Genomic DNA, 27,209 nt, shown 5'->3' on the forward strand with positions numbered 1-27,209 from the left:
GTTTCTGTAGAAAGTTGCACTTAAACACACATTATCCTCTCTTCACATGAAGTGATACCTGCTTTCAAAACTCAGTGAAAACCTCCTAATGAAATGGAGAAAACAAAAGAAGTGTGTGTAACTCCAGTGGCCAGATGGAGAGGCATATTCAGTTCATTCGAATATGTTTGACATAGTAGAAATTAAAATAAAAATGAAAACTAAAGAAGTGGCTTGTCTTCAACAAATTTTTATTCCTAAACAGCAATGCCTTTGTCAGTCAGATGAGATGGCTTAGTTGTCCTTTCTGGCATAAAGAAACATATCACAGCATATTCAGAAAATTTGCAATCAGAATACCAACAATCAATTTTATAAGCTACTCTTCAGTGTGTGCCTGCATACATTAAGAACAGGGCCATATGTGAAGACTTCACTTCTAAGTGATACTTTTTTTCAGCATAGAGAAGATATCTTACATCTTCAACTTCATCCACGAAGACAATTAACTTTTCCATTATATAAGCCAAATATATCACATCCATTTTATCCGTGAAGTGGGAAGCACCTCTTGTGTAGGCTGTCAGCTGGCGGGAAAATTCAAGCACGGTTGTCAAATTGATATGCATCTGAAAATATATCAGAATTGTTAGGTGAAATAAATCAGCTAGCTTCATTCTCTTTTAAAAACTGGATATCATATCCATTTGTATAATGCTTGCTATAATTTTACATGGATTTATATGCATCAGTAGTACCACGGACATAAATTTCAGGAGCATATGAATGTATCTTCGGAATTAGGTCTTAGATTTCATTGCTGTTAACCTTAAGACACCACCACAACAGGCCAACAAATTTTGAAGATTTTTGTCTACTTTTTCTAGACTGTAATTAACTGGCCTCATAAAATATTATACCAAGCTACTAACCTTGCCTTGCCTATATCTTTAGATCATCATGACAACAACAGTATCAGTGAGGGTTCATATATACAATGGTGCATGGTGGGAGAACAAGGGATAATGGCAGTAAGTTGAAAGAAGAGAAGTTCAGACTGGTTATGAAGAAAATCTTTCCTTGCTATAAGGAAGTCTGGTATTTAAACAGGTTGCACCCAGAGGTTGTGCAGCCTCCATTCTCAGAGGTTTTAAAGACCTGAGTGGTGAAAGCCCTGAGAAACCTGGCCTAACCTCATTGCTTACAGGAGAATGGACTGGATTCTAGAGACCTTCCAATTATTTTATTATCCTACAATTGCACTGGCTCTCTTAATACAGTAATTATTCTTATTTAAGTTTGAACACATCTGAAAACAAATGTTCTGTGGTTACCTAGTTAGTACTACTGATCGGGAAAAAATGATCACGGAAACTGAAAGTTGTAAAAATGTGGCAGTTACTACTACTGCTATGTAGTAGTAGTTACTACTACTACAGGTCTGCCATCCTCTATGCTGTTCCCTCTTGTGCTCTTTTCTTCTCATTAATTTCTACCCATTTATTTTTTTATCTCATTCTCTCTTTTACTTATCCATAAGAAACCATTTAAGTACTCTTTTTTGGAAGACATCAAAAAGGCATTCCAAAGCAGCATTCATTTCTGCACTCTTTTAAATATATTATGGACAATAGCAATGAGGAAAGGCACTTCAGCTGAAAAACCTCTGATATAGGACTTCAAGAGAAATTAACATCTTTCTGGTAAAAATGCATGAGGGGAAGACAAAGAAGGAACTGAAGTAAAGCAGTGATGACCCTGCCAACATTAATAATGGTCATTTAGACTCCAGGCACCCAGAGAGAAAAAATATTAACATAAAGGCAATAAATGCTGTGCATTTGTTCTTACTATAACTTCCAGTACCAAACAAACACATTGTCTTTCAAGTAAAACATATTGTTAAAAATCCAGATATCCCAAAGCTGTGGCTGGACAGAGATTTCCTGTGAGCTATTCAATAAAATCAGTACTATAGAAGGAAAGCCCTTGATTTCATGACATTACCTGACTAAAAGCATGAAGAACTTGAGTTACTTCTTGTGAATAAGGACATGCAGAATAGTTTTCTTCGTCCCAACGTCCAGTTCGATTACATTTACGCCATGCCTTAGACTCTTCTGCACCATTATGAAAGGCAATGGAGTTAAATGAATACTGGAGACAGGGATGGTAAGCAGTTATGCCAGCCAAAGTTTTGGGCCATCTACGAACAACATGATAACAAAAAATTACAATATGAAACTTCTTATTTAAAGGCAACTCACGATACAGCAACAATATACAGAATATATGAGAAAAAAGGCTATTTTAAATTTTACTTCATTATGTTCTATAATGAATTACTTTGTTTCCTTGGAAAGTGTCAAAATTATACAGGTTCAAGTCTGGCTGGTCACACATTAATTCTGCATTAATTCCAGGAAGGCATTTGGTGTTAAGGAAAAAAGTATGGATGTAATTTTCTCTACATTCATCTTTGCAGACTGCACAAAGCAGATCAGTAAACTCCATAAAGCAAAAAAATCCAAAACACTATTACTAAATGCTGTAACAGGTAAACGCTCAAAATGTACCTGACAATCTTTACTTTGCATTTTGACCCAATACTAAAAAGCCCTCTCTGCCACAAAGCCCCCAAAAGCAAAAATCCCTGAATGTATCAGAAACCAATAAACAAGATTTCAGCAGAGATTATATCTCATGGAGGAGGAAGGAGCTAGGCCTCAGAACTTAACTATTTAGCTATACCTGATTTATGTAGTCTGATTCCAAAACAGTCTTTAAAAACAAACTATAAATCAAGAGCAGCCAGAATCCTTCTATTTAGCTCATGGGTCTATTATACAATACTCTTTTTCTGTATATCTGCTGCATTCTCTAAAACAGCACAACTGCGATCTACATTTTTTGGTACCAAATCCATTGTCACTTCCAGGCTAGTATGGACATAGCAGGATCAGGTAATTGGGAGAAATCAAAGAAAACCAGAAGCGTATCACCAGCAAGTCAGCATGTCTGGAAAGGATATGGTTCTTTAATTGCACTGATGTAATGACTGAACCCAATCAATCATAAAAATATTCTGTTTGCCAGTGAAGCCACACCTTGCCAATCAACCTTTGCTCAAACATACATATTAGCCCCTCTTAGTTATACAATGTAGGTCCATTTGCACATTGTTGCATAATACATTGACAGGTTTTGGGCTATGTAAGTTTTCCTCATTTACAACAAAGAAAAGATAAGAAGAAAAATGCTTTTATGTGTCATAGCTTTCAACGGAATAATTCATTTTGTGATGTGAAAACAGTTGGTGCAAAATGAACCATGAACGAAGCTTCACAAAAAATCAAAATACGTACAGTAGTATATTCTCCTTTTGCCTCTGGGCTGAAATATTATTTTTAGTAAAACATTTGCATTAATGAAATTGGGCCACACTGAGTAGCAACTTACCTCAGAAGTAAAACTAAAGAGATAATTGTGAAACTAGTATTAGCACAGTTAGTGGAATCTGGCCTTCATGAATAGAAATGGTAGGGCATAACAACATTACCATTTGCATTTCAGAATGATCTTACAGAGAGCTGGAAAACAAAACTGAGCAAAATATGGCCATCATGGAGAAAAACTCTTAGTACATAATGCCAGTTCATTCTGACTCACAGTGCTTAATTCTTCCTGTAGTTGTGCAATTATAAATACCACCTAGGCTGGTCAACTGAAAGAACCACACTTCCCTAACAGTTGATGCTTTTCTTCTTTTTTTGCCCAATAAAATAACAGTTTTTCTAGCTTTGCTTTTGTGGTCAACTCTTTCTACTTATATACTTGTTATGTTGCCAAAACTTAATAGACCTTTGTAAGAAAAATTATTGGTGTGATAGCTGAATCTCTGAGGATAATCCTTTGGAACAATTTCAAGCGCTAATGCTGAATTTGAGCGTGATAAATTCTCTGTAATTTAAATTAATTCCCTCAAATGCCAAAAGAACCTATGGACTCGTCATCCTTTAGATACACATTTTAAAAATAAATTTATATGGATTTCTAGAAGGATGATCAATAGGGAGAGAAATGTGCATTCCTGTTCTTTTGATTTATATAAAATAACAAAAATGCCCCTGGTGTTAGTTTGTGCGGTCTGTAGAATTTATATATATATTTATTTATGAAGAAAAGGATATCATTTTATGGCAAGAACATGAACTTCACAAAGTTGTCATCTAAAAGATTCAGTATGTGTTATCTGATAGGAACTATATATATTTTAAAAGATATAATTAAAATACATATAAGCACATCCACTGAAAAAAAACACAATGGCAATTTTTGTGATGGCAAAAAAAAATCTATAGCTGAGATTGTCAAAGATCTCTAATGGATTTTAATCCATATATATGGTTTAAATAGGTATATAAATAGATGTTTAGTAAATGTGGCATACTCACTGGAACTGAGGTTAACACATAATAAAATAGCTTCGTAGTAAAGGGGAAAAAAAATTATACGAGTCCGTTTCTCCACTTCTTTCTAATTAATTATTTTTATTCAAACACAAGAAACAGTAGTAAAAGACCTTTAAAAAAGTTTTAAAGGTAACTTAAAAATGAAGAGAGGCTTTCACATCAGAAGTATTTGCAGAAAGTTCTGGCATTTAAGAGAAGCTTCCTCTCTCATCTACTTTTTCTTTCATTAACTATTCAAGCTGAATTCTTATTATAATTCACTTGGTAACAAATTACCTTCTTGATTTCTCAATGGGAATGCCATCATACATCAGTGTTATTGTCAAGCAGGTAATTATAGTTTGTTTAAGAGCTTTATGCATAACATTGAAGTATTTTAGAGCTAACTGAAAACAATACCAAATTCCATAGAATCCTTAACTTTTTCTTCAGTTTCTGAGGACTAAAATTAAAGAAAAAAACCATCAGCATACATAGATAAAAGTAGAGATGAATCTAAAATTTAGTCAACAAATTGTGCAGACTCTAAGATTCAGATAGCAGGACAGATGTGTCTTCTAATCATGTGATATACTGGTGGAACTGTGTGTGTCTTAAGTTCACCTCAAATCATCTGTTTTACTTGCTATTTTGATTCTCTTCAGTGAAGTATTTTACTAACAGTTTTATGTTATTTGTTACCTCTCATCTCAGCTGAACAAAACCAGCAGAACTGGAACAGATTAGAAAAGTAATGAAAATGTGATCTTCTAATGCTTTAATGCAGTGTTATCATATTCTATAATTTAGAAAAGACCAAGAACAATTTTGAATCCTCTCTCATTTAGCTGCAAAGAGCCTACATCTTTTGAAATTTTCCATTATCTCACACTGAGGAATTAGAAGAAAGATTCTCTGACTTTCACAAACCACTGCTGCTCTTGAAGCACTATCTGTCATTTCCCATAAAAATCACACAGTGCTCCTCTTTCCTACTATATTACATATAAATGACAAGTAAAATAAGTGACAGCTTCCTAACTGACACTGAAGTATCATGTAAGCATGACTACGGTCCGTATCTATATTAATATATGAAACACACTCCAAAACCAGAAAATCATACCTGAAATCTCCTTTGTTGTTAATAACTCTTTCTGCAGGGCAGTAGGGTGCAGCTGTTTCAAGTACCACAATTTCTACTTGTTTAGTGCTATTTCCATAGGAATTGTTGACTAGACACTCCCAGTCTCCAGTTGCATCAATGTCAATGCTGGATAGGATAAGTTCACTATAAAAATAAAGGTTAATTATTGTATATAATTAATTATATAGAGATTGGTTTTCTGACATTAATTTATTCTCAGAGATTTTCTATAAAAATATAAAAACAGGCTTTGCTCTATGTTATTATAGGGACAGACAATATGTGAATGACTGGTATTAAGATTTTAGCAGCACCCATTTGGACTGACTCAGATTGTAACAGGCTATAACACAGACTACAAATCATCACAATAGAATATCAATTATGTATCAATGCCCATTCTCCTTTCCCCAAATACTATAAAATGTTGGTTTTGTTGCTTAAACAAGTACTTGAAAGTCAGAAATGCATTTCAAGTTGACAACACAAGCAATGCACAGAGAATGAGTCCCTTCAGCTGCAGTTTCAGCTCCTATGGCACTTCAACAGCAGAATCTGCTGCTCTTGTGGCAGCATGGGAAAAGTTTTCTAGAATAGCCATTGACTTTGGAAGCCATACATAATTTTCCTGATGAATGCGAAATGAGATGTGGCAAATGCTGATATTTCTTTCAGTACTTTACTACTCACAGACTTCTTTCACACAGTCTCCCACCAAATATGAAATGTAGTTATTAATATAAATAAAATATAGTTGCATTAACTCTTTATAATGAGTGTTAGACAAGTTAAACAGAGACCCTTTGTGGCTTCTCTTGCAATACAAACATTGTGCATGACTGCACCACCATGTATAATTAGAGAAGAGGGAAATAATTTCAGAAACGTTTAAAATTGTCTAGAACTTTTCTGGTTAGTATTTTCTACATATCTTAAATCCAGCGAGAAGCTTTAATTCATCTAATGGATGTAACCCAAGCCCTAATGCAGACAAAATGTTTAGTTTTTCAATTGACTTCATCAGGGATAGGATTTTATCTGATTACTGTAACTCTATCGATCTCATAGACAAAAATAATGCTAACTACTGCATTTTAAGAAGGTAATATATTAGATCTTAAATCTGCTATTGGGCTAGAAATAAATTTTACTACAGTTTTAAAGAAAGTACAGCTTTTGAAAGTAGTTGGGAAAGGAAAAAAACATAGTAATCTGAAATATTTGCTTTACACAAATGGCTCATCTTTGAATATGCCTTGTGGTTTAGACAATTAGAAATTATGTGGGAAGGAATGGAGTACAGGCAGAAAAAGCAAGAAGGTACATTATAAAAACAGAAGCACAGAATTTTAAACTGATTTAAAATCCGTATTTAAAACAAAATCTTAAAAAAATTATGGATGTGGCCTTTGGCACTTTTTTAAAGAGCCTGACATTTTGAAAGATATACATAGAATAATTATACATAATTTTATTTTTAATTTTTTCCTCTTTTAAACTTTTCTAAAAATGTCGTTCTTTTTCAGTTTAAACCTCTGTATATTATACATGAACTTTTATTAACTTGGCTACAAGAAAGTATCAAATCTAATCTCCTTGTACATAGACTACTTCTGATACACATGAAAGCAGACCACAATCAAGGTAGGAAGTGATTAGACAGCTGCATATGTAATTTTCCCTTTGACACATGCATACAATGAAGGATGATTTTCTCAAGTACTTACTACAGGACCATTACCTTGGTCCGCAGAAAACAGGCAAACCATGGTAAATAGCCTTTGATTTGAGTTAAATTGCTTCAGAATTTTTGTGTAGTTCACCAGATATTCAGTAAAATTTATCATTAAACAGCAACTTTTAAAATCTCACTATTCCTATTTATCATGACTTTGAGCTCCAAGTACTTTGTAACCCCCTATTTCATTTTTACAATGAGTTCTAACATGCTTTTATTGCAGAAAATACAGAAAAAGCATTACTAGCCATTCTCAGACAGAGCAGCTGAATATTTTCATGTGAAAAGAATCAACTGTTCTCTTAAGAAGTTTCCGATGAGAAAGCCCAATATCAGCAGCCTCTTAGCTAACTCTTAATTCATCTTTTTACATTCAGGTTGAAATACATAAGTGAAATTAGCCAGTTGATAACGATTTCTTAATTAAATCTTGTATTTCAAATGTCACAACAATCTCAGATCATCTTTATAGACAGCTGAGAAAGAATATATTCCTAGAGCTTATAAAAACAATTATCCATAAAAGCTCTTTTTCACTGAAACAACAGGCAGCATAAATATTCACCTGTGGCATCAAGACCCAGAGACTTCCCAAGTGAATAGAATGTATGATAGATGTACTGATCTTTTGATATATTTCCTATAAAATCTCTATAAACATTGTTAACAATAAAAATTTGATGAAACTGGGAACCATGGTGATTTTAGGTAAATACAATACTTGAGCATATTATCAGTTTCACAGGTAATCAAAATGAAGATAAATAAATACCAAAAAAAGGGTACATTTTCCATTTATTTAAATTGCTGAAATATGTTCCAATGCAAATTTATCTGCCGCTAAACAGATCTCCTGTCATTAGATGAAGTATCCCAGTTTCCCAGACAAATATTTACTGATACATCAGTGTTGTTTCTGGTAAAAACACAATACTTGAACGCTGGTTCAGATTCTCTAAAATGATTAGTAAATCCTCACATTCACACTTCTAATCTTCTATGGCCCCGGTGAACCAAAATAAGTCAGAATAGGTTTATGCAACATAGAAGAAGCTGTATAATGACTAGAACATGGAATTGTCTTCTGAATTGCCATCTGGCCACTGTAAATGATGCATTCATTTATATTCCTCTAGGAATATTTTGGATAGCAAGCCCAATGGTGGAACTGTTCATTTACTTACCATCTGGATATGACAAATGATAAATTGATCTTATACCCCTGGAGAATTTGGGGGACTGGATTAAAAAAAAATATATTATTTTAATTCTCAAAAAGAGCAGTCAACTTGATCCTTTAACATTTTCTACACTTACAATCCTTGGCAAAGGAAGGACCAAAAGGAAAGGGTGGGCCTGTATAGAATTCTAGACCTCTTCATGTAGTTTTCTAGTAGGTCAGTTACATATTTTAAGTCTTGGCACTGTTACAATAGCATGCGCAAAAGTTCCATTGTTTTTCCTACTCTTAGTAGAAAGGCATCCTTGATCTCTTGGCCATGGCAACAAGTCTCAATAAAAGGCAAAAGCTCTCCTGTGACCTGAGAACATGGCAGGACTCTCTGGTTTAGGAGTTTGACAAAAGCTCAACAGAATTAAGAGAGGACAGCACCTTTGGCCGTATAATTTCCTTGATTATCCTATGTCACAGAAGCTAATAAATGTCAGGCCACAAATGAAAAGATCTTGCCTCTACTATGCAACCTTCCTAAGGATAGAGTACGAGTCAGAAAGAGTTCCTATTCCATCTACGATAGTAATCATATCCCACTCCTCAGGGGTGTGATAGTTGCTATTTCTGTGGAAATTTTTGACCAACCAAGACATAAAACAAAGTCAGACATTCATGAGATGGTGTCAAGACAAACTGAATAGAAAGATTGCTGCCTGATAAGAACAAAAGTATGACTAGTAAATTTTTCTTAAGTTTTCTTTTGAAATTATAGTGGCCTTCTCAGTGACCTTCAGAATATCTACATGTTTCTTTTTTGTACTGGGAAACTTCATACATGGTTGGATTCCTTTTTCAAATGTGATGACTGACATATTGAAAAATTAATTAAAATGTACAGCTGATGCAATTGCATGAAAAAGTTGTTATAATATTCAATAGAAGCCTGTGACATTTGCCATTACAAAGAGAGGAACCATAATACAGGCGGAAGCCATACTCATGTAATCAAGTAACCTATGACAATAGCTTTCTATTTGAGGCATAGTTTTGCATTGCTACAGCTATGCATAACTAATTAGACAATCAGATGTAGGTCTCATTATTCAAATTACTCAACCATGTCCTGAAGTAATACCTTAGTGACATTTACTGTATGCCCCAGCAATCACTTGCATGCCAGGAAACAGAATAACAAATATAGAGGAGACTTTAACACCATATTTTGATTGATTTTCCACAAGAAACATTTTAAAGTCTGACTTCAGTTCCTGTAAGACTTGGGAAGAACCAACTACTCTTCCTGAAGAAAAATAAAAATTAATTACTCAAACACAGATAACATTTAGGTTTCCTCATATTCTTCTTCAGACAGATAAATAGCGAATGCTTTTCTGCAGTTCAGGCAAAAGGCCTGCATAACCCGCATCCAACCCATACCACCTTAAATTATTAATACTAACACAGAATTTTAAAAATGAGTGTTAGTCTCCAGAGTATACTGCTGCTTGGAATACAGCCTTTCGCAGGGGATATAAGGTTAAAACATGGAAAATAAAGAGAGAATGTGTAAATCTAGGCACTTTAACTGAACTTAAATTGTTAGTCTGATCTCTCTGACAAAATTACTTATTTACCCATGAAAGAAACAGCTTTACAAGGCTGATGGCCTTTAAAGAAAGCTTGTGTCCAGGCAACAGCAAGAGAAAAAGAAGATTAAAGTTGGTACTCATTTTATGCTAGATGACTAGCAAATATTTTCAGGTGTAATCAATCTGTCATATACATAGGAAATTCAATACACATTATTTTCCGTTTCTTCTGATTGAATATAAAAACAAAGGATAACTTATCATTTAATGCCATCTGTAGCTACCCAAGAAATGTAATGTGCTATAACATACTTTTACTATAATTTATCTATCAGTTAATTTGTTCACATCGGTATGCTAGGACCATGACAACAGTTGGATTTAACTTCAGAGACACCAATGGAAAGGACGTAAGTTTAATGATAATATATTGACAGAAAAAAACCCAATATACTTCCAAAATGGGAGAAAAGACCGTCACAGTTAGTAAACCATCTCGTTTTATTTCCTTTGTATTGCTCAAATTACTTTGACTAAAATGGAAATGTTGAAAAATATTGTCACAGGCTAACATTATCCATTTGTTATGTAAACATTTGCCCAATATAGGTGGATGTCAAAGAACCTGTGACTTAACATTTATATGCCATCAATTTGTTTCTTAAAATTGAGAAAACAAATACTACTAATATTACAGTGACTCTACTAAATCATCTTCAGAAATGGAGTCAGGAATCTAAATAGCTCTACAACATACCACAACAGGTTTGGATTGTTGTATCATCCTTTGCTCTCTCATTGAGCTTCTCAGATAGAGGCAGACTACTAGCTACTGTGCTGCATTGAAGGGTGTGCTTAAAGATGTTTGCATTCATCTTCATACTCCCACAGTCCTAGAGTCAATACATGTTGGTCTACCTAGCTGAGAACATAAAGTGGGGAGCTCTAGAGCACTCAAAGCTTTCTCTTGCTGGAGAAACCTTCAGACAGCTGGCAGGTCTGTGATGGCACAGTGCTATAAAGCTATCTGAAGAGAGTACACCTGGGCTGGATCTTATTTAAAGTACTTCATGAATCAGCTGTCTATCATCGAGCTGCTTTGTCAGTTGGTGAAAGGTTTAGGGATGCTCAAATGTGTCTGCTGTTATTAATTTTGTTCTACCGGCAAACTGCATGACTGCAGGATGTATATGACTGCAGTCTTCTGGGGAAATGGTGCTACACCTGCTGTATGCCTTTCATCTGCCCTTAAGTAGTCTGTACGCTGCAATGTTATATCCAGAAGAAGTTTATTTCATTAGCATAACTCTTGTAATCTGTACACTATCAGAGGTTCTTAGACAAAAATAACACTATGACAATTGTTCCAATAGCCAAAAATGCATAAAAAGCTTTTAAAGTAAAATATTTCCCAGACGATTCAGAAGTGTTAACCTACTTATGGCAATTCTTTATCATCTGATTATGTGCCATTGGGACCAGCAGAAAAAAAACCCAACAAAACCCTACACAAAAAACCCAAAGAACACACAAATCTCCCCCCAAAACTACACTATTTGTATAATTTCAAATTATTTGTCAAATGAACACTAATTTGACAGAATCTCCCACTCTCCGTAGTCAGTGGTCATGGTACAAATGCAGCAATTAACTATTTAATGAATACTTTATGGGATAGAGTAATTGTATGTTAGGGCTAGAATACTGACCTGTTTTATTTGCTGACCTGCAAGAAATTTGGGAAGATCTAAAAAGGAGGTAAAACATAGCAGATTCTAAATAAGAACTTCAGGAACTATCTCTATTCTTTCTCCAGTATATAGTGTATCTTCAACAGTGTAAACTTTATTTTGTGATGGCCAGAAGTCATCCAATCAAAATACCATAAACAATTAAAAATAGGGTTCATTTATCCTGAAGGAAGAAACAAGGGGAGGGGCTGGGACCTATTTTTATGGAATTCCAGTGCAATGGAGTAAAGAAGCTTTCTTTATGTCCACACGTTCCCTATGTTGAATAGATTTAAGTACATGAAAAGTAAAAAGTAGTTCAGTTATTTGTTTTAATATTTCTAACATGTTTTGCTTTAAAGAAATGGTTTGCTTCACCAGTATCTGGGGTGACTGACCTATTAGAAGGAGTACATCAGTCTGGACATAAGACAGAATTGCTCTGATAATTACAGCTGATGCACAGGGTTACAAACTACTGCCTGGACTGAGAGAAAAATGTATAATTATACCTTACATTGGTGTTGACAGGAAAAGTAATTTAAAAAAAGTCAGTCCTGAGATGTTCACTCCAAACTGCTGCTGCAGTGCAGCATCTCCTCAGCTGTATAGCAGCACATGTTTGAAGGAACACATTAAAATCATTCTAGCTCTAAAAAGTCGAAGCAAAACTCTATTGATTCCCCTCTGTGGGGAGGAGAAAGTGCAAAATTTTGTTCTTAATACTGAGCTTAACATTTAATTTCAGTGGTGTGGCTGGATGGACCTATACATAGCTGCAGGGAATAAGCAGAGATGGAAGTGAGAGGTCTAAATTTTGTGCAAGGCATCTTCTTAATGTGGTCTCAACATCAAAAAAAGGATACTCTTAAAGTTCTTTGGGAAGGACTCCATCAAATTTTTTTTACAGCTCTGACTTACTATTTTTCTAGGGGTTTTTTATTCTATCAGTCAAAAATACTTATGTATATTTTCTGTGAAAATATCTATTTCTCAATCTTGTTTCAATAAGCAGTTACACAAATTAAGCCTACGTTTTTTATGGCACAGCACAATTCTTGCATAATAGTCTATTCCTTTAATGGTAGAGAGTATTGTCATTGCTGCTTTTGCTTTTCATAGTATTAGTATATTTTTCCACAGGTTATATTTTAAATTATTCCCCGAACTGATTAGTAGTAAAACTGTCATTGAGTTTTATTCAGATAATTGAAAGACTTTTAGAGAAAAGGCCTAAATTTAATCTTCCAAATTAATTCACATGATTATCTTAAACTTAGATAATGACACCCTTAGCCTATGCATTTCATAATATTCTGCAATAATTTTAAATATTATCTTCCTGTCTGATATTTGAGAACGTTTCTGGTAAAGATGCATCTGTCACTACTCCTTTGCTGCCTACAGTGCTTGAAGTAAGCTGTAGACACTGACTACAGGGTTTAAAGTAATCTCAAAACAATACAGAAACGTTGACTTACAATTTAAATGGTTATTTTGCTTCATTTCTTTCCTAATTGCTCGACAACTAAGGGTCAAACAGAGTCAATTAGGTGAACCAACAAAATACCAGCACTGAACAATTTCTGCTTTCCCTTCGCTTCTCAGCATGACCCTCATCTGCTTGTGTCCAATTGCTCATGACAGGAGAACAAAAAGAGATTATAAAATATCTGCATTTCTGAATCAGAATCTTTGGATTTGTTCTAACATATATTTTTGTTAATCTTTTGCAGAGTGAATCTCCAATATTTTGCCATGACTTGGCACATATCTGAACTTCCAATTGTGTATGCAACCTAGCAACACACTCATCAGTGATACACCATTTTCAGACTGTTCTTAACCTAATATCAGTGCAAACTGCTACCGCTTGCTTCATATCTTTTCCAGATGTATTCCTGACACAAACTGTTAAGAGAGTTCAGGGATCATTTGGATCCCTTCCACAAAAAAAAAGAATAGAATTTCTGCCTTTCTCCTAGTTCTGGAAGTGTTTTGTTCTTTCTTATACAGAATGTCTGTCTGGATCTCAAACTTGTCATGATACCACCTGCCTACTCCTGGAATCGATTTTCTTTCAATAATCTTAAACAATCCTTATTCTTTTAGTGAAATTGTCTCAGCCAAATTCTAAATTCTTTACTAATAGCTGCACTGATCATTTCAAACACATAAAAATTATTAATTGGACTCAAAACCCCCTTTAGATTACAGAAATTATGATTAAAATTTTTAATCCACATTTCATTCCTTTTTCTTATTTTCTTAGTTTCTTCACTATTAACAGTACAAGTGGATCATGATTCATTGCTATCAGACATTTCTTTTGCAGATGGAAGTTTTGGAAATTTTAACATAATCATATGCCCCTAAAAGCAGCTTTCAGAAATTAATATACATATTTTATGTGTAAATCTTAAAATCAGTTTTCTTACTATTGACCTTATCCTTGTTACACCTAAAGGATTAGCTGTAGTTCCATATTCTCTTATCTCAAACATTACTACTTCTTTCATTACTTACTTTGATGATCCCATACTGGCATTGACTGCTGTCAAAATGTAAGGAAGCACTAGATGTTTTAAAAAAAAACCCCAGATTCTTAATCTTACCTTTTTTTTTTTTTTTTTTTAAATAAAAAACCCCAAGCCTGTATTTAGCAGGCATATTTGGAAGACTGAAATACTTAAGACAGAATTTAGAGAAAAACTATTTGTGCAGGATCACAGTTGAGACCTAATAGTCTGTATTTCCAGTTGCAAATCTATCTACATAACAAAAATTGCATGTGAAAACCACTTCTGATACTAGCACCTGCTATCCTAAGTTTAGTTGAGAGCATGCTAGTGTCTCCAGTTGTAGCACTCCCTTTTACGGCTTCTTAACTTTCTGCACATTTTAATGTTTTCAGAAGGAGCACTTGTGAACTGTAATGGTCCCAGAGCAGCCATTACAGCTGTCAGAGGCATAAGCACCGTTAAACACTCTACACAAGTATTTGCAGAATAGAACTAAAAAGACTTTAAAATTGTTATTATAGTCTGTGGTAAATAAGAAACTTCCTGAAGATTAAAATCTCTCTACTACTGTGAAGTTGCTTCGTTCATAAAATGAAAGTATTTTCCTTTTTTAGTTTAATATTCTAATAGCTGTCCTGCTAGCCTCTCCCAACACTGAAAGGAAACAGTGGGGAAGCTGGGAAAGGTGCTGTGCTGCACAGAATCATACATAATCTGCCTTCTATGTCACTTCAGGGATATGGATTGCTTCATTGCCACTTATTGTGATCAAACTGATAATCAAATATTCCAGGCTTCTGAAATTAGGCTGTCTTCACGGAAACACAAGTAACAATTTCAGCTAGATCCATTCACAGATGATAGGAAATTAGTTCCACATCACATTTACATTTTCATGTATGACTATGACATTTATACACAGGCATAATGACAGAAAATTCAACATAGGCAAAATCAAATATTATTATCATTGGCAAGAAATGATAAACGCGAGCTAGCAGCAGAATTGAAAACACCTTCTTGAGATCTCCTATAAGGGAATACTCTTTGCCAAGAAAAATGTCACAGGCCGGAATACAGTTCAAAACTAGTTTAATTATTGTAACAAAAACATTTATTTTAGTTTATTCTGCTTTATCATAAGAGACAAAAAAATACACATTTGGATATTTTATCCTTCTACTGTGCCAGTTAATAAAACAGAAGGGTTTAGTATGATATTTGTGTTGTAAATCCACGTCCAGAAATATCTGGAACTACCCAATAAAATAACCATCTAAAAATGTTTGAATAAGCAGCTTTTGGAACAGGAATACACCTCTTTGTTCAAAGCTAGCTTCAGAAATCTTTAAATTGCTAAGCAGCACAAGTCAAAGCCTGCCCTTTAGTTCAGTCACAGAAAGCCACAGACAGTGCATATTTGCTGCAAAGAGTAGGTATAGGAAGGCAAAATATGACAACATAAGAACAGATTTTAAATCACCTTTATTTTTACTCCAAACCCTGTACTTAAGATAACCTCAAGGAGGCATAGTCTTTCTGATGTTTCACAGTGCCTCGTACAACTGTGATTTAGCCTTCAGAACTATCACAGATTAGTGTGTAATAGCCAATTAATACATACTGTTGTAATATGTAATGAGCATGTTATTACATATTGTTTTAACATGTAATAATAATTATATAACTAGAGTTATAGTATACATGGTCATGATGACGGGATTAAAATTAAGACATGCTGAAGAGTTTTTACAATGATAACTAGGCCAATGTTTTCTCATTTGCAACATGAAGAGACAATACATCTCAATAATTTATATTTTTAAAAAATTGACTTCAAAATAGTATGGGTTTTAAAAAACACTTTCAAAAGTATAGGTCCCTCATACCTTTAGTAAGTTAATTTTGGTCAGCCCCTTCATCAAAGCAGAAGCATGTCTGCTTGAGTACTAGCATTTTGGACTGGATAAGGACCATGCAGTACAGTAAACGCAGTGTTGATGCCCTACTATATTGTGAAGTGAAACATATAGCTCAAACAAATGAGCAATTAAAATGTTGGATGCTTTTAAATAGCTGTTTAAGGATTTTGAGTTTAATTCAAAAAATATTTTGTCTGATTTTGACAGTCTGTATCGCATAACTTGGACAAGTCAAAGTATTTTTCCAGCCTATAATAGCAAATATAATCACGTATTTAGAGAATATTCTTTCTGAATACCTGGTCCCAGTGCATACTGCAACATGAGGATCAAGGTCACCTATTTAATGGCACAGTAAATGAGGTAGGTAGCAGATCAACCATCCTTATTAAAATATTGCTATGGCAGACAATGATTTTTATTTTATAGTCTCGCAAAAATTAAGCAATATAAGGTAAAATTTAGTCAAGATACTTCTAAACTAGCTTTTTAAAAAGGACAGGTACTTTGAAAATGTTAACATTTTTAGACAATTTATTTCAGTTTATTACTACGCTCTACAAATTGCTTATATAGTGCAAAATATAATTCAGTTGAAAAATGTAATGAGGTAGTTAACTGCATGTCTCTTAATTCTGATATCATGGAAATAAGAAGAACATGCTTTAATTTAAGTGACTTGGCAGTTATATAATAGCTCATGCACTTGGCATTACCATACTAATTGGTCTAATAGCCTTTTTCATTATCCACTATAGCCATACACATTGGTATCAGAAGAAAGCCAGTAGCTGTGAGAATAGGTCAGATCTACGCCTCTAGATCTATAGGACTCCAAAAGGGGTCAAATAATCATTGAGTAGATGAAATTAAAATCAATAAAGCCAAAAGACCCCAGTGGAGAGGAATTAATTTGACTCCATAACTTTCATTTGATAGTTCAAGAAGCATTTCAGGTCAATTACATTAATAGAAACTGGTTGAGTGAAAAGATGTTAATGATGATCCAGATGTAATTAGCATAGCTATTTTCACTCTATCTTCTACAAAGAGAAAGGCAGAACATAGACACAGAATCAGCCTCTTTTTGATCAATGATGGAAATTGGCAGAGGACAAAAGGATGCATGCAACAGCTTAGCAGCTTTTAGTGACAAGCCAATACTCTATGATGAAAACCAAAAATAAACACAGAAATTTATAACAATTTATTAAATAAGATTTAAAATGGAAAACTGAAGCAAAACTGGAATGATATGGTCACTGCCAAATACTAGTTGTTACTTCTTTTATAGAAGTAACTTCATTCCTCTTGCCTTTTCCACATCAGTCTCTCTCAAGCACACAGAGGCACACAGATTATAAAAGCATAGGAAGTTGAGAAATATTTTAATAAGAAACAAATATGGGATTACCTAACTAAAGAATATAGGATCCGGTATATCAGAACCTACAAAAATTAATTCAAGCCTTTTAAACTGATAGTTCTTCACAGGTAGATCACAATATAAACTTACAGATGGTGTCAGGAATTAGTAGTTTGGTTGTAAGTCACTCTCATATGCTACTGAAGCTATTCTAGGTTTAGTTTCTTCTCATGGTTTACTGCATAAGAAACTGGTTTTTATGTTTCAAACCCATAGTTGCTCAAATCTGGATACTCAGACACAAGAAATATGATTTGGAACCAAGGCCATTCATAGACATGAAAAATCTTTACCTGTGTGTGTTCAGATTCAAGCATGCAATTGAATTGTTCCAAACAAAGCAACTCCTGATGCATGTTTTAATGAGGCTTATTGCAAGTGTTGAATCTGTTTACCTTGCCTGCAAATCTGACTATTACAAGCGGTATACATTACCGTGTAATTAAGCAGCAGTCATGAATGATGCTGTCCTCCACAAATACGCCACTCTCTTCATCTGTTTCAATCAGGCGACCAGCATGGTACCAATGTACTTGGGTGGTACTGTCAATGTATGTTGCAGTACACTGAAATGGCAAGCGGTCTCCATGAAAAACCACTTGTCTTTGAGATGGGATCAGCTCAAAAAGAGGAAGTTCCAGAGGCCCAGCTGCAGGGAAAACAAAACAAAACAAAACCAAAAAAAAAAAAGGAAAAAGAAAGGTCACAATTAATTCCTCTCTCATGAATATTGTAAAGTGAACTAACTGTACACAATTCCAGCTTCCCAGATCTTCACATTTAAAGCACTGATACAAAAGACATGCACACAAACTATCCACTTAAGTCTGATCATGTGGTCAGTTTTAGAGATCACATTTCTATCATTGGTGCGAGCCCAGGTAACTACAGGATTACTAGAATATCTACAGAAAATGGGTTTCACAGAATAGTTCACAGAATGTTTGAAGTTGGAAGGGATCTTTTGAGATGCTCCAGACCAGCCTCCTTCTCAGTGCAGGATGCTTTACTACAGAGGTATAAAAAAAAAAAAAAAAAAAATCAGTCTTCCAATAATAAGGCTAGTAACAAAAGTTAAACTTTTCCCTGAAGTTCAACTGTCCCTATGATTTTTCATTTCCCTGTTCTTTCTGCCTCTTCCACAAGTCATCTTTACTCTCTAGATGTCCACTCAACATAATTATTTTACATTAATTTACATTTCACATAATTTAATAATTATTTACATTTTACCATCCTTTTAAAATGAATTTTCTCTCTCCTGTCTTTTCCCAAGAAATACTCCAATAACAGGAATATTGGATATTCTAAGCAGAATATTACAAAAAACAGCTGCTATAATCACACACCCAAATGCCTAAACATGATTAAAAAATACACAGCACTGTAAATTTGGAAGGCATATGCATTTCTGGCACTGTTGAAAGTCTGCTAATTTCATACAGTTGACAGTGATTGAAGGCTATATCCTTCAATCCTACAGTCTCTATAGAGACTGAGTCTCTAGACAGTATTTGTTTTTTTCCATTTTTATTTCTATATCCCCAAACTACCTTAACACAACTTCTGTAAAATATTTTCTATACATTACGAGATTAATGCTATTTCTTTAAATCAGTAGCAGAACATTGAAAAGGAGCATTTTAGGAAAAGTAATTGAGAGACTCTGCATCTAAATAAAGAAGATAATCTTCTATGGGATAGTAAGGAATAAAGGAAAACCTTATTTATTATTTCTGATACAGTCTTCTTAGACAGGAGAAGAAAACTACTACCTCTGATACTTCGTTGTCATTGCACAAAATTCTAATGGTAATGAAAATACTAGAGACTCACAGATGTGATTGATGAACACACTACCATGAACATCCTGTACAACAGTTTCTAAAATACAACCTTTTCACCTCAGCCTACAATGCCCAAACAATTGACTTTATTACGTCACTACTTCAATCTCATCTTAGACAAAATGCCTAGTCTTGCATTTTGGAAATCCTCTATCTTGATGAGAAAAGAGAACTTTTAAGCTAGATCATCTCCCTTATTTTTCTTCTGTTTTCATTTGAAGGCCTCTCATCATTATTACCTATCCAGCTTACAGGATTGTCAGTTGAAAGGTCACCCTTCCACATTTGCACCACTAGTAACTATCTATCTCAAACATCTATTTTTCTGACAAGTACTTTAACATTTTTATTCCCATTTCACTGCTCACCATTTTATCTTCCTTAAACTTTCTCCTTAAAATCCTCCATTGCCCATAATAAATACAGATGAATTTAACCATGCCTAACCAGATTGCAAGCCATAATCACTGGTTCTACAACTGCTAAAATTTGTGGACAACCAATAGTGTTTGGTCCTCTCCTTTGAAACACTTAAATTGTGAGAAGCTGCACTTATAAATCTAGTTTGAAGCCCTCAATACTATTGGGGAATTTAAATGTTAAATATTATGTTCATCACCTGCTTTGAATAAACTGTGAGAGGGATCACTTCTACTTTTTTACAGAGTAAGAATGCTGGCCAGCACAATATGCAGGATTTGTACATGAGTGAATATGTGATCTTGCTGTCTGGGAGAAGCACACAGAGGATTAAGAAGCTAGGTACTATCTACTGAAATGTTGTAAGTCTGCTGCAACTATAAAGGGCAGGCTTCAGAAATCCCTCCTTACTTGGGTATACTGGGGTATACGTCCTGTATACATCTTCTGATTGAGCCTATTATTTGTGGACGCAGATGTGTTACTGAAAATTCATTGAAACATATCTAGTATTTTTATATGATCTTTGACTTCTAACTAAAAGAAGAGAAAGTAAATCAGATTAATACCTCATTCACAATAGCTGCAGGCTTGGTCTCAGTCATTTACATTAGTTTTTACTAGAAGATGGAGAGAACCTCCCTCTGCGAAAGGCTGCAATCTTTGTGTTGCATTACGAAGTCAATTATGAAATATAAGGAAACATTATGGTATGGAAATTTAGCCATAAATTAATGTTTATTATGAAAATGGAGTCCAGAAAAATTAAACATACTGTCACAAGTACAACAGCAATATACACCACTCACAGGAAAGAAAATATTTCTCATGAATACAGTAATTTTAAACTGAGAATATTGTATCTTGTCAAATATTTTTGGTCATGCAGTGAGTGACACATTGTGTCATCAGGCTATGAAATAGTAAGAGTGCGAATTATAGTATCAATATTTCTTAAATCAAGCTAAATAACTTGCCTGGCATATGGATGCAGTGTACACTATCACTTTGAATTTATCTCTGCCTTTTTAGCTGGTCTCTAAGGCTCTCCCATTATCACTTCTGTGGCTCAGTCTTGGGAACCACCAAACCCAGAAACAGAGTGGGAATGAAGTGCTCTGTACAGATTTTGTCAATTAATGATCAGAAGTAAATGAAACCTTTTTTTACTGCAGCATATCAATAAAGGAGATGATCCTTTGGTTAACATCAGTCATATTAACGTACTTAGCTTCTTTTTCATTGCAAATCCTTCTAAGTGCCAACAAAGATGCAAAGTGAATCAAACATATCTTTGGTTTACCACTGGGCTAGGATATCCTTCCAATCAACTGAACCCTTTGAGAATTTACCTATTTGGGTTGGCAAAATTGACAACTAATGCTGTAAACTCATTTTCAAAGTGAAACTGGTAAGATTTCTATGGATTATAACATTTGCAGTCCACGGAAGGTACACTTAAGTACTTCTGCAAAACATCTGCTTTTAATCTCAGTGATGTCTACAGAAAAATGATTACCAGAGCTAATCTTCAGTTGTTTTCTAAGGATAATCATGATTTAAATGACTGAGGCTGATTCTTCAACTATTACTCATGCAAAAGTTCCAGTTGACTTCAGTGACACAGCTCACAGACATAAGGATTAATTGCATCAATCAGAGTTTCAGGATTAGGGCCAATATCCTTTATCCTGAATGGCTATAAAATGATTGTATAGTTCCATCACCATCAGATGGAAATACTTATTTTAAATCCATAATCCAACATTCCTTCAAATTCAGAATAAAAATGAAAGTATTTACTAACGCTGTACACACGTTTTCAAGCTTGACTTTGCAAATAAGGTAAGAAGTAAGAAATTCTGAAAGTATTTGGAATTATTTTGGCATCAACTTGACAGCACTTGAGATATAACAGCTCTGGAATGCATATCCCTACACAACAGAAATTTTCTCTTTGATTATGTGATTTCTAAAGACCAAATAAATATATATCATCTCTGATGTTCATATATATATATGTGTGTGTATGGCAGATACATCAGTCTTATAAGATTAAGAGTAATTTACAGTTTATTATTGTATCTTGGGAGAGGAGGCACTAAATTAGATTTTATTTACTTAATTTTTACACACACACAAAATATTCCAAGATTCTCCTTCCAAGATAATCCACTCTGCTGTCCTCAAGTTTGGAGCCAGCACCACCATCTGCAAATGAGAGGTGTGACTCTCCTATAGGCACTTAGACCAAGGGCTGCTGGAGTGTTTTACAGTCTTTACCTGTCTTGTCTCTCTAGTCAGCGCTAAACCATGATTGCAGCAAAGCACCACAGGAATCACTGATTGCAGCATGAATCTAAAGGTCTAACCTGTCATTACAGTAATTACATCTTTTTCTTTATCTTTCACTTCTCAGCAGAAAAGGGTTTTGTTGACTGAAGGCCAGAGTCTTTATGCAATCCAGTCTTGTATTTCAGATTAGCTCTAGACTAGAATGCTGAGGACATATGGAAGAGAAATCAGGTTACACAAAGACCACTGAATTAGAATATCACTTAAGAGTCCTTCTCATAGAAAGTATATCCCTGCACATTTTAATGCATGTAGTGCCCCAAGATGTATATAAAGTTGAAAAAGAAAATAGAAATTATTTTAATAACAGTTAGCTTAAAAAACAGCAAGGTGCACTGAAGTTCTAAGGAAATGTTCCAATGCGTATGCCCTTAGTATCTTTATAAAACAATTTATCCCACACACATACACACACATTAAATACCTTCTGTCTTTTACTTACAATTAAGTTCTTGAGATTTTAAAGATAGTTCAACTTTCCATCTTTTTGGTTTACTGTTTTAAAAGATGGAAAGGAGAAAAATGTGAAGAAAATACTGCTGTCACTGGACATATATGGAATACAAATGCTTGTAAAAGACCTAACATAAAATGCATTTCTACCTGTATTTTAGTTACATTTTAAATACAATATGATCACATTTAGAATGTATGCACTTCTAATGAATGGACACTACTGTCTTCTGGATGAATGATCAAATGCAAATCTGTAAACACAAAAGCTGGCCCACACAATAGATTTGTCTAAACACCACAGAAAGTTGGCTAGTCATTGGCCAGCATGACCAGCACAAAGTATTGGAGACCTGGTCAAAAAAAAATGAAAGTACATCCTACCTCCAGCCACATTTGTTGCATTTTCTGCTGCACAGCCTATAACCTGGGCAGCAGAACTCTCTACAGCTAAATAGCTACTAAGTGCATAATCCTGGTTACTACACCAGTGCATTCTGCTGTTCAGTTTACCATAAACACAGTTTTCTGCTATACATTTTCTGGTCCTCATTAACTGGCTTTGTTTGATACTGGCAGCTTTTACACAGTCAGAAATAGGAAAATCCACAGGTTTCTCCAGGCTGCCCACACATCAGTGCAGTATTACAGTCCTCATGTCGCAGGATACACCACTGACTTCTGTCTCTTGGTAGAAAATTCAGTTTGCTACAGTGAACAAGCTTTTGGGACAGAAAAAAGCCAGAGGCTGGCATTTTGCTTCTTGTTAATCACTTGATTTATTGTATTGCCAATGGGCTTTTTATTTGAACTGAGCGTGCCTACAGAGTGAGGCACATCCCACTGACAGAAGTGTGAGTTAGAGCTCTAATATTTGTATACAATCTCAGTGGGAAAGAAATGTGCATTGAAAGCACAGTAGGGGAAAGCTGGAAGTGAGGACAAAGTAAAGGAACTGGTCCAATAAAAAGGACAGATGAAAATGAAGAAAAACAAATTGAAAAACATTACTTCAAAAATTGAATTGCTGACACAGCAAATTATAGCTGTTGATATTTACTGAATGGAACTGAAGAAAAGAGAGTGATTTGAATTGCTCTGAAGGCCAGTTTCTGCCAAGAAGGGGAGGTGCCAGTACACCAACGCCAGTTTCCGTACTGCAAAATTTGCTGACAATAACGAAAGGTTTGGTGTAGAAGGTCACAGACAGTGCCATATGCCAAGGAAGTCAAGAATGAATACAGAACTGGAGCCAAGCTTCAGTTTTAATAAAAGCTTTGCCTGGCTCCAATTTTAACATAATATCAAGGAAATACAGATGCCAACATGTATTAAACACATCAAAATAAGTCTTTTGGGCTTGGGACAAGAAAGCTTTGTATCATATTCCTCCCTTATGAGGACAGGCTGAGAGAGTTGGGGTTGTTCAGCCTGGAGAAGAGAAGGCTCTGGGGAGACCTTATAGCAGCCTCCCAGTACTTAAAGGGGGCTACAGGAAAGATGGGGAGGGACTCTTTATCTGGTGTGTAGGGATAGGATGAGGGCTAACAGTTATAAACTGAAGAGGGCAGGTTTAGATTAGATAGAAGGAAGAAATTCTTTACTGTGAGGGTGGTGAGACACAGGAACAGGTTGCCCAAAGAAGTTGTGGCTGCCCCCTCCCTGGCAGTGTTCAAGGCCAGGTTGGAAGGCGCTTTGAGCAACCTGATCTAGTGGAAGGTGTCCCTGCCCAGGGCAGGGGGGTTGGAACTAGATGATCTCTAAGGTTCCTTCCAACCTAAACCACTCTATGATTCCATGATTCTATGATATTCATCTACCAGACACTACATAAAAAGTGGAGCTTCTGTTTGTGTAATAGCTTATTATTTCCCCCAGCTTCATAATGCTGGCAGGGCAAGGCATATTCCACACTATTTTTTCAGTGCCTTTCACTGTCATACATGCTGTTCAGACAGGAACATAGTTGATGTATTTTTTTGCAACATCGCATAATTAAATCTCAGGTTTACATTTATTTTGTAATGCTAAGTGCTACACTGAAATGGTAGCTAGTAACCAAAGAGCAAGATTTCAGCATGTATGCTGTTTTACTTCAAATTACAAATTTTATATTGCATTTTACTCCTTCAAACTTCTGTAAAGTCGTCAGAGCTGAGAAAAAGAGAGAGAAAGAGTGTATGTCTCATGAACAGGCATAGCAGAGTCAGTGGACTGAGGCACTGATAAGAATGTAGATGCTGCTGCAGGGAGCTGAACAGAAGTAGCAATCCTAGGATTTATCCTGAGTTAGAAGTACAGCAAGCCCAGGCTGTCACAGCCCACTGCTACTGGTGCTTCAGTTATCTGGGTTAGCTAACCTCATGAATATACTCCATATCTAAAAAACACAAGATTAAATTCAGTGCAGTTATGCTAAGAAGACCTACAATCAAAGCTTTGGATGACGGCCTCACTGAGGAGCACTTGAATTCCATAACTTCTCAGATTTATTAAACTAAGTTATACATGTGTAGAAACTAAAGAAGGCTGAGCTGGAAAAAGTAGAATTCAAATCTAGTCACTTTTAGCAAATCCAAACCATACAAGTTTCAGCCAGCACTCAGCAGGTGGATGACAAGTCCAGCCATGACAAAGTTATTTAACCTGCCTTTTCCTACAGGAGTTTCCCCCAGATTTATAAGCCCCTGTGAAAGTAAATTATTATTATTTTTGCACTGGGTCTAGGGACTGATGCGTGCTGTGTCCATTACAACCATTTTAAGTGAGGGAGCAGTGGAAAAACACTTTCTTACTTACTGATGATAGCAGTGATTTACTTGGTAGGAAAGCAGAGGCAGAAAAATACAAAGGTAGGAGGTTTCACTTAATAGCATTTAATATAAATGCCAAATATCATAATATTAATTTGTAAAATGGCAACAGTTACTTGAAAAATTTCCACAATAGGAATTGCAAGGGTTCAGCCCAGTTAATCAATTAATCAGAAATGTTATCTGCATGTAGGCAAAATAAAGCCCCCATCTTGCATTGGCATATCTAGCAGAAATGTAAAAGAAAGGGCAAAAAATTTTTTCATCACTGATTTCTTTCTGATCAAATATAACTGCTGCCACTATTCTCAAATTGTCCCAGAAGTCTACTTTAGAAGCTGGGGGGCATTTCATTATTTGCCAAATCCTGAAGATCATGACATATTGACAGCTATGGTATTGGAAGATTCATCAGCACAAATTTCTTCACTGGCAAAAATGTTAGAAGCCATTTCTAGAAAGCTAATTTTGATTACTCAAATTATCCTTGTGGCAAGCAAGCTGGCAGACTCATGGCTATGCACACTCATTACAGCTTGTAGTTAATAAAAATGGCAAGGTAAGGCACCTAGCTCTACAAAAAATATTGATTAGCTTTAACTGGGAAGTGCAGTGGTAGCACTCATCTTTCCAAACCTTAACCACAACTAGCCACCTTCTTTTTATTTTCATATCATCACTACACACTTAAACCATGGAAACATGGCAGCAGGCAGGTCCCAAGGGTGGCAGTTGATTGCCTCTAATTGCCCAGAGTCCAGCAGGCTGCAGGAATGCCAAACAAAAAAGAAATGTAAAAGTCATAAAAGATGCTGGACAAGTGACAGTTCTGTTGAAGTAAGAACCTGTCCCAGTCATTGTATGACATTTTCCATTCCAAACTCCTCTCAGGCCAGCTGACAGTGTCAGAAACTCTCAACAGCCATTTTTGTACATATATTAAAGAAAGTGCTGTATGATAGAATGTGCTATAAAAAATGTGGAATACCACTATGTTATACTCCACTTAATTAGAACAGAGAATGTTAGGATGGAGGCTTTGTAAGGAACTTTCCCATGAGAACAATTAAGATTAACTATAATAAACTAGTAAGTGCTGTTAACTGGACGATATTAACATAGGTTTGGTTAAAGAAGCTTATATAATTTTATCTAGAAATTACCAGTATAAAATTTAACCCCAGTCTTTTAATGTACATGTTACCATGTTAAGAATAAAGAATCTATCTTTCGTGATACCCCATGGGCCTTAGTCAAGGCTGGCTGTCTTACCATTGCTTTGCTTTGCTTATGAGCAACTAGCTTTTGGAGATGGCCAGTCAATTCTCCAAGGCAGAGGTTCTGAAGATTAATGAGGCTTAAGTTTGCTGATATTCTCCTCACTACACCTTAGCTAAACTTTCCTTTAGTTATTTAGCATGTTTTTTGGAACAAGCAGGCAAAAACAATGTAGAAAATAAGACACAACTGTATATTAAAATCCTCTGATGTAGTTTAAGAGTAAGCTATGGTAAGAAAAACAAATTGGTTACATTTCCAGCATCTCAAACAGCAAGATTTCAGGGATGAAAAGTTCTGTTGAACTATATTTTCATGTGTGAGCATAGATGCAAGAAAATACATAGTAGTAAAACTTCATCCTT

The 27,209-nt window shown here is 35.1% G+C and overlaps 1 protein-coding gene across 3 annotated transcripts in view; it reads right to left on the reverse strand.

Moving 5' to 3' along the window:
* Positions 1-27,209, reverse strand: part of ADGRA1 (adhesion G protein-coupled receptor A1) — a 284,883-nt gene that overhangs the window by 135,739 nt on the left and 121,935 nt on the right. Inside the window, exons 1-5 of one of the 3 annotated variants that reach the window (XM_074875015.1) lie at positions 22,318-22,382; positions 18,114-18,327; positions 5,557-5,721; positions 1,987-2,185; positions 459-608 (exon numbers count right to left, since the gene is read on the reverse strand). In XM_074875015.1, coding sequence (XP_074731116.1) covers positions 459-608; positions 1,987-2,185; positions 5,557-5,721; positions 18,114-18,327; positions 22,318-22,324 — 735 coding nt within the window. In that variant the 5' untranslated portion in view covers positions 22,325-22,382. Of the gene's footprint in view, positions 1-458; positions 609-1,986; positions 2,186-5,556; positions 5,722-18,113; positions 18,328-22,317; positions 22,383-27,209 lie in introns of those variants that run through there. The other 2 variants (XM_074875014.1, XM_074875013.1) reach the window with 2 other exon arrangements.

The sequence above is a fragment of the Strix uralensis genome, chromosome 7 (genome assembly GCF_047716275.1).
Source record: "Strix uralensis isolate ZFMK-TIS-50842 chromosome 7, bStrUra1, whole genome shotgun sequence".
Lineage (NCBI taxonomy): Eukaryota > Metazoa > Chordata > Aves > Strigiformes > Strigidae > Strix > Strix uralensis.